Source organism: Gekko japonicus, unplaced genomic scaffold (assembly GCF_001447785.1).
Source record: "Gekko japonicus isolate JY-2015 unplaced genomic scaffold, Gekko_japonicus_V1.1 scaffold196, whole genome shotgun sequence".
Lineage (NCBI taxonomy): Eukaryota > Metazoa > Chordata > Lepidosauria > Squamata > Gekkonidae > Gekko > Gekko japonicus.
Genome location: NW_015173129.1, coordinates 1,036,688 through 1,045,820, shown reverse-complemented (window position 1 = coordinate 1,045,820; position 9,133 = coordinate 1,036,688). Strand labels below are relative to the sequence as shown.

The 9,133-nt window shown below is 49.3% G+C and overlaps 1 protein-coding gene across 1 annotated transcript; it reads left to right on the top strand.

The window, feature by feature from the left end:
* Positions 1-1,211: 1,211 nt before the first annotated feature.
* Positions 1,212-3,599, top strand: ELFN1 (extracellular leucine-rich repeat and fibronectin type III domain containing 1). Its single transcript, XM_015422081.1, has one exon. It carries the CDS (start codon positions 1,212-1,214, stop codon positions 3,597-3,599), a length of 2,388 nt encoding a protein of 795 aa, XP_015277567.1.
* The last annotated feature ends 5,534 nt before the right edge of the window (positions 3,600-9,133 follow it).

Sequence of the window (9,133 nt, the reverse complement as noted above, 5' to 3'; positions counted from 1 at the left end):
GTCTGTAGTTTGGCAGTTCGAGACCCTAGTGCTGCATGACAGAGTGAGCTCCCGTCTCTGGCCCCAGCTCCTGCCAACCTAGGAGTTCAAAAGCAAGAAATTGCAAGTAGATAAATAGGTACCGCTTTGGTGGTAAGGTAACAGTGTTCCATGCACCTTGGTTCCATGCCAGCGACATGACCACAGAAACGTCTTTGGAAAATGCTGGCTCTTCGGCTTGGAAACGATAAGCACCACCCCCTAGCGTCGGATTCGACTGGCTTTCGAGCAAGGGAAACCTTTGCCTTACCCTGAGTGCATCAACACTATTGTTTAATTATATTTATTGTGATTTTATGCAATTTTCTGTTTCATCTGTGCAACAAATACTATGTAAGCCGCCCTGAGCCTGCCTTGGCAGGGAAGGAAGGATATAAATTAATTAAATAAATAAAATAAGTGTGTGTTTGTGTGTGTATGTGCTGTGAAGTTGCAACAGCCTTTGTGGCACCCCCAACAAGGGGCATTCAAGGCAAGTGAGAAGCAGTGTCTTCCTCTGCAGAGTCTTCCTTGGTGGTCTCCCTTCCAAGGACTGTGCTTAGCTTCTGAGATCTGAGGAGAGCGGGCTATTTCATACCGTTCCACGTCCCCACAAATAATTTTAGACATCCAAAATGAACCCAAAGCACACAAGAGGAGGGGTTTTTTCCCTCTTTTTCAACCAAAGTCATTAAATGCCCATTTTTTGTCTCTGTCTCTATGTTGGCAGGAGAACCGAGTGACCCGACGAAAAGAAGCGTGCGGAGGACCCCAGATATGGAGAAGGAACCCGGCACTGAAGTGGGAGCAGGAAGCCAAAAGCAGACCAGAACAGGCAGCATCGAGTGGGAGAGCACTGTTCATTCCTGAGCCAGCTCTTGTATCCTCCCAAGATCCATCTTTCTCCCGCGTGACTTCAAGAGAAACACGATACGATGACAGAAGAACCGGCTTTCCGGAAGAACCTGGGCTAAAGCGTTTGCACCAGAAAGGGTGACTCGGAAGCGAGACATTCTCATGCCCCCTCAGATGACTCTTCATGGTTTGCAGCCATGAAGAGAGAGGCTAGAATGACAACACACCCCTGGAAACATTAGCCCAAGGCGGGGCTGTGCCGTAAGACAAACCACCCCCTTCCTCCCCCCCTTTCCAGCAGATAAGGGGACCTCCCCGTCTCTGCGCGGCCCTTCCAAATGGCAGGCCATCGATGGGCTCTGACGTCAGCACTGTGCGCATGCGTGGCGGCCGTCTCCCTCCTGTACGTGGGCGAGGTGCGTGCCGACTGCTGGCTGATTGAGGGGGAGAAGGGTTTCGTGTGGCTGGCGATCTGCAGCCAGAACCAGCCGCCATATGAGTCCATCCCTCAGCAGATCAACAGCACGATCCTGGACTTGCGGCTGAACGACAACAAGATCAAGACCGTGCAGTTCTCCTCCCTCAGCCGCTTCAGTAACCTCACATACCTCAACCTGACCAAGAACGAGATCTCCTACATCGAGGACGGTGCCTTCTCGGGACAGTATAACCTGCAGGTGCTGCAGCTCGGCTACAACCGCCTGAGGAACCTGACGGAGGGGATCCTCCGGGGCCTGGGGAAGCTCGAGTACCTTTACCTCCAGGCTAACCTCATTGAGACAGTTACCCCCAATGCCTTCGGGGAGTGCCCCAACATCATGAACATTGACTTGTCGGTGAACAGGATCCAGCGGCTAGACAGCAACACCTTCAGGGGCCTGAGCAAACTCTCGGTCTGTGAACTCTACAGCAACCCCTTCTACTGCTCTTGCGAGCTCTTGGGCTTCCTTCAGTGGCTGGAGGGCTTCACCAACATGACGCGCACCTACGACCGCATGCAGTGTGACTCCCCGCCGGACTACTCGGGCTACTACCTTCTAGGCCAAGGGCGAAGCGGTTACCGAAATGCCCTGGGCATGCTCTCTTCCCTCTGCACGGGCGGCCCATACACCATGCCTCATTTCATCCCACCCAAGTACCCTGTGACGACAGCTCCGCCAGAGAGCCCGTGTCCCGAGGAAGAGTGCTTCTCGGGTGACGGCACCACGCCGCAGGCCTCGCTGCACACACCCGTGATTGATCCGGGCTTGTACCCCACCATGAAAGTGAAGCACGTGACCCACAACTCAGCTACCCTGAGCGTACAGATCCCAGTGCCCTACAGCAAAATGTACACCTTGGCGCAGTTTGAGAACGGCCGGTACAACGTCCTCGCCAAGCTGCTGAAGAAGAAAGAAGACATCGAGCTGACGAACCTGGTGGCGAACGAAGACTACACTTACTGCGTGATGTCTTCCAACCGAGTCTCGAGGTACAACTACACTTGCCTCACCATTAACCTCAACAAACAGAACAGGGAGGAGCCGATACCCACCTCTTCCACGGCCACTCACTACATCATGACGATCTTGGGCTGCCTGTTCGGCATGGTTATCGTCTTAGGGGTGGTGTACTATTGCCTTCGGAAGAAGCGTCATCAGGAGGAAAAGCACAAGAAGGCCGCCGTCAACATGAAGAAGACCATCATCGAGCTGAAATACGGGCCAGAGATGGAGACGACAAGCATCTCTCAGCTATCACAAGGCCAGATGCTGGGTGGTGAAACCGTGACCCGCATCCCTTACCTTCCTTCTGTTGGAGAGGTTGAGCAGTACAAACTGATTGACAGCAGCGAGACCCCCAAGACCACCAAGGGTAACTACATGGAAGTACGCACGGGAGAGCAGCCCGAACGGAGGGAATGTGAATTACCAATGGCACCCGACAGCCAGAGCTCCGTGGCGGAGATCTCCACCATCACCAAGGAGGTGGATAAGGTGAACCAAATCATCAACAACTGCATCGATGCCTTGAAATCAGAGTCCACCTCCTTCCAGGGGGTGAAGTCGGGAGCAGTGTCCACAGCAGAGCCTCAACTGGTGCTTTTATCGGAACAGATCCCTGGCAAGCATGGCTTCCTGGCCCCCGTCTACAAGGAAAGCTACAACCACCCCTTACAGAGGCACCACAGCATGGAGGCCCCCCCAAAGCGTTCCAGCACTTCTTCCAGCGGCTCCATACGAAGCCCCCGATCCTTCCGCTCAGAGGGCTCCGGCCACAAATCAGAAGCCAAATATATCGAGAAGACATCTCCGACCGCAGACACCATTCTCACTGTGACGCCGGCTGCCGCTATCCTGCGGGCCGAGGCTGAGAAGATCCGACAATATAGCGAGCACCGGCACTCGTACCCAGGGTCCCATCAAGGGGAGCAGCACGACAGCATGGCGGGGCGCAAGCCCTCCATCTTGGAGCCGCTGACCCGGCCCCGCCCCAGAGACTTGGCCTACTCACAACTTTCGCCTCAGTACCACAACCTGAGCTACACCTCCAGCCCCGAGTACACGTGCAAGCCATCCCACAGCATCTGGGAGCGCTTCAAACTGAACCGCAAGAGGCACAAAGATGAGGAGGAGTACATGGCCGCTGGTCATGCCCTGCGCAAAAAGGTCCAGTTTGCCAAAGACGAGGATCTTCACGACATCTTAGACTACTGGAAAGGGGTGTCCGCCCAGCACAAGTCCTGAGTCCTCGACCAACTCGTGACTTAACACTGGACCAAAAGATAAAAAGAAAAAATCAGCAGCAGCTATTTTTATCCCAGACTTGTCTTTAAAAAAAAAGAGCAAACAAATAAATAAATAACTTATGAGAATCTATAATATTCTATATAATGTATAAGAAAGAATGAGAATGAGAGAGAGAAAGAGGTATTCAAAGTATATCTATCATCTCACTCTTGTGAGATGAATACCAAATTTGATAAGGGGGGGGAGGGGAAGACACTGACAAATAACCTACAGAGTGTAAAAAGCTTTGTTTTCTTTTTTAAAAAAAATACAGAAAATTAAATTTAAAAAAAGAGAGAAAGAAAGAGAGCCAGGCAGGGGGAAAATAGCCCAAGGAGTATGGAGTAAATCAACAACTGCATCGCATGACTCCTTAATTCTGTGATTTTTGTGGACTATTGTGTACAGTTTTGTCTTCTTCTTCCGTAACCAAAAAAAAAAGTAAAATGACAAAATAGTAAATCTGAAGGGGGGGAGAGATAGCAGAAGGATTAAAGAAAAACAGACAGACAAAACAGTAATATTTTGGGCCTTTTGCAAATGGAGTCTTCCAGTTTAGACTATGAACCGCCTGAAGTCCCATTTGTGCATTTCATTTGATGCGAGGTTCAACCACAATGTTTGCATTGTAAAACTGTTGTCCTGTTGTACAGAGAGAACAAAAAAAAATCTATATTTGCAAATGTTTGCTGTATACCGAGAGAGAGAGAGAAAAGAGAGGAAAATATTACGTCTACTAAAAGAAATATATCTATATATTCACCTGTTTGTACCAGGTTTTAATCATGGATTTTAGAAAAAAACAAAAAAAACAAGAACCCGACAGTTGGGCTTGGTTTGCAGTTTTGTTTCATTTTTTTGTTCTGGTTTCATTGCGGCTCTTTGTACAGTGTGGCCAGGGTTAGAGTGTCTCTAACTTCCAATCAATGTATGTGACATTCTGCAAGCAAAAAAATAATTGTAGTTCCTCTCGTTATTGGGGGGAGATATTTGGAAATGCCACACAAAGGTGGGGAAGAGTCTCTCAGAACTAAAAGCCAAGTTCTCCTCTACGTACCCCAATGTAAGCCGCTCCTGGGTGGGCTTCTGTAAGCTCTTCCATGGGCAAAAGAGGGAACAGGGGATTATGTTTGACCACCAAAAAAGCCATGTTGAAGATCATGGGATCAACACAGTCAGATGCCATGGAGGTGGTGTCAGGGAGGCATCAGGGAGAAGGGCAACTGGGCAGGAACAAGTGGCGGTGCTGGTAGGACCTGACCTGCTTCACCTCCTGCAAAAAGAGTATGCAAACCAGTCACACTCTCCCCCCCCCGTTACTAAAAGAGGCAATCTTCTAATTAGTTAGGGGAATTAGCTTTAAGGGGACAGAGTAAGAGGGGGTAACTGGGATTCTCCACCTATGTATACAGGGATTTTTCACTTAAGAGAACTGTCAAATAAACCAGGCAGATTGATGGCTGCGAGGTTTCTATTAAGGAAAAAGAACAAAAGAAATACACATAATAAACACACACACACAAGGGCAAACTAAGAGAAACACAGGCGGGAGTAGGGCTGCCAAGCCATGGCGGGGGATCCGTGCGTCGTCACGGGATCCCTGCCGCGGGGGGACAGCGATATGCACTGCACTGGCGTCGCCAGGATGTGGCGCTACGCGTCGCTCTGGCAACGGGGCTGTTTGGGGGTGATAATTACCATTCTTGGAGAGGTCTGCGGAAGCAGCAAAACGGCCAGTGTTTCGGGAGAGAAGAGAACCCAACAAAGTGAGGGTGTATGTGGAGGATCCAAGACACACACACCACACACACACTGCTGGGAAGCACAGTGCTTCTGACACAGGGCAAAATGTGCCCTCTAGGGGTATTTATTTATTTATTTATTTAGAGATTTATATCGCACTCTACCCCACAATCGGGCTCAGAGTATGACGTGTTTGTCAGAAAAACAATAACTTAATGGGCTTTTCTGTGATAGACAATGATGTATGAGAGGTTTGGTGACCCTACAAGTACCTGGAAGGAAGAGCTAATGGTTTAGGTGAATCGAATTAAGTGTTGCTTAATTAAGGTAAATGGGTGCACAGGGAAGTGAGACTGGGTGTTGACAGGATTTTTCCAAGGGTAAAGCAATAGGTTTTTGAGAGACCCATTGTCCTAAATTATGCATCTCTCCAGGGTGTGGAGGGGAAAGTACACAGCCGCTCTTACGCACACTTTTTTAATTAACATTTTATTGTTTTAAACTGATAAGCATTACACATTACAAAGCCAATAAAATACAATTCAGCAGTGAAAGTATATAAGAAGTAACAATTTCTATGTCTATGTTTTTCACAGGATTAACATAGAATGGTCAATATTAGGAGGGAATACCCTTTAACAACAGGTGTACAAACTTAAGGAGACGCAGATCTGTAGATGTAGAGTTAGAGACATCATGACCTCATAATATAGATAATTAGTAGGACTGTTTTGGGAGGTAGTATTTTCCATAGCATATTCTAAAAATGGCATCCACTTGTCCAGCATATTGGAAAAGCCTAAATATGGATCGGAACGAGATATGGAATCCGCTAATATGTCCATCCGAAGTATTTCCCAAACCTTAAGATACCAATCATACATCATAAGTGAGATAGGTTTCTTCCAGTTAAGAAGCCAATGTTGGATCAGGCCAATGACCCATCCAGTCCAACACTCTATCACACAGTGGTCAAAAATACCAAGTGCCATCAGGAGGTCCAGCAGTGGGGCCAGGACACTAGAAGCCCTCCCACTGCCCCCCCCAAGCATCACTTGCCCCAGCCTGAGAGTTCCCATCTATACTTAGTGGCTAATAGCCACTCATGGACCTCTGCTCCATATGTTGATCCAATTCATAAGAAAACAAGAACATAAGAGAAGCCAATGTTGGATCAGGCCAATGGCCCATCCAGTCCAACACTCTGTGTCACACAGTGGCCAAAAATACCAGGTGCCATCAGGAGGTCCAGCAGTGGGGCCAGGAGGACACTAGAAGCCCTCCCACTGTTGCCCCCCCCAAGCACCAAGAATACAGAGCATCCCTTGCCCCAGCCTGAGAGTTCCCATCTATACTTTGTGGCTAATAGCCACTGATGGACCTCTGCTCCATATGTTTATCCAATTCCCTCTTGAAGCCGTCACCACCTCCTCTGGCCGGGAATTCCATGTGTTTAGTCCCTCTTTGGTTCATAGCTAATACCCATTTAACAGCTATAAGTAATGTCATTATGAGATCTTGCTGCATACTCACACTCAGGGCTCATTACGTAGAAAAAGAGGTGCAGGAGCTCATTAGCACAACTCATTAGCATAACTTATTTGCATATGCCACACCCCCTGACATCACCAGAAGTGTGTCAGAAGCCACCACTGGACTGTTTTGGATTGCTAGCTATTGGGGGGGGGGGCGTGCAGATCTGTCCTGGCAGAGGAAGGAGAGCTTGTACCTGAATAAAACTTGGTCTTAAAGGTGCCACTGGACTGTTTTGGACCGGGGGGTGGGGCTCTCCAGCTTACCTGGCTGCTTCTTGCTCTAACTGAGGGCTGCTGGGAGCAGGGGGTGGGGCTTGTTGCAGGTGCCCGCCCCCTGGGCTCTTTACTGCCGGAGCTCCGCTCCTGTGCGCTCCCGCAGGAAATGACCCCTGTATGTATGTGTATGTATATGTATATGTATACTACATGTCCCGGTTTGTTTCTGACTGGCATCCATTTTGTGTCAATTTGGACCAGGCAGTGTCTTGTGCTATGATTTCTGAGACAATCTTTTAAGAAGGGTGTTTATGGTTATTCTAGCTATAAACTGCCCCTCAGCGAGAGGAGGGGGTCTGACTGCGGACACCTCCAGGTTGGGAAATGCCTGGATATTTGTGGGAAGAACCTTAGCAGGAATACAATGCTGCAGAATCCACCCTCCAAAGGCGCCATTTTCTCCTGGGGAACTGGTCTCCGTAGTCTGGAAATCAGTTGTTATCCTGGGAGGACGCCAGTCCCCACCAGAAGCATGGTGACCTTAACTTTTCTACGGAACATGGCCCTAAGTCTTAGCTGTTCCATGACAGGTGGAAAGGTTGATCAAACAAAATGGGATCAACACCCTTCACCTAGGCCAAGACGACAAATACCAAATGATGGTTGACCATCATCCAACATGACAAACCCTACTAAAGAGAGGTTCTGGGTGGAGGAACCTCCAGGTACATTACAGTCTCCCAGCCAGGCGAATGTTTGGGGTAGTATTTTATGGTATGTCCTGAGACTGGCTCTTATAGCAAGGGCATCTTATTTCCCACCACACCAATGAGGGCCCACTGGTGGACCTCCTGATGGCACCTGGTATTTTTGGAGAGTGTGTGACACAGATTGTTGGACTGGATGGGCCTCTTGTGTTCCCTTATGTTCTTATGACTCTCTAAATGTGGCCAACTCCTCACTCCTCACTACATACGAGCATATGAGATTGTTTTTGACCAAGCCACACCATCGGTTCATCTAGCTCAGCGTGGTCTACTGTGGCTGGCAGCGGCCAAGGAAGGTCTGCATTTGGGGACTTCTATCAGGCAAGCACTGAGCTGGGACCGTTTCCCCCAGCTTCTGGAAGGTGCTGAAATGGACCGATCCATTTGTCACAACCGAGCTCTGTATTCAGACTGTACCACCTGAGAATGCAGGTAGAGGAGATGAGTGTTGCCAGCCTTCTCCACCACCCAAAACCCACCTGTGTAGGTGCTGGGTTTCCACAGGAACAAAGCTATCTTCCCAGCAAGGGGCAACTATTCAACTGCTTGCGTTGCGAAGTGGTTCAACCCCAGGGGGGGTTGTCCCATGTGCTGTTTCGGAACATACCTAGCAGGTCTTCTGAGATGCCTTCTCAAGCAACCCATGCCCACAGAACCAATATCGGGTGACCCAAGAAAAACATGGCGGAGGGGCACTTCAGCTCTTCTCTTGCTTCCTCCTCGAACCCAAACAAAACCAACCAAAGGTGAGATTCCCCCAACGCAAACCCTGGAAGCCACCTGCTTTCATATCTCAGAAGCTTCATCTCATGGAGCCGAGGTGGACCAGGGATGGCACAGGCGGTTGCTCCTCTTCTCCTTCCCAACTTTCTTTCACCCAGTTGAAAGTTGCCAATTGCGAAGTGGTTCAACCCCAGGGGGGGTTGTCCCATGTGCTGTTTCGGAACATACCTAGCAGGTCTTCTGAGATGCCTTCTCAAGCAACCCATGCCCACAGAACCAATATCGGGTGACCCAAGAAAAACATGGCGGAGGGGCACTTCAGCTCTTCTCTTGCTTCCTCCTCGAACCCGAAAAAAAACCAACCAAAGGTGAGATTCCCCCAACGCAAACCCTGGAAGCCACCTGCTTGCATATCTCAGAAGCTTCATCTCATGGAGCTGAGGTGGACCAGGGATGGTACAGGCGGTTGCTCCTCTTCTCCTTCCCAACTTTCTTTCACCCAGTTGAA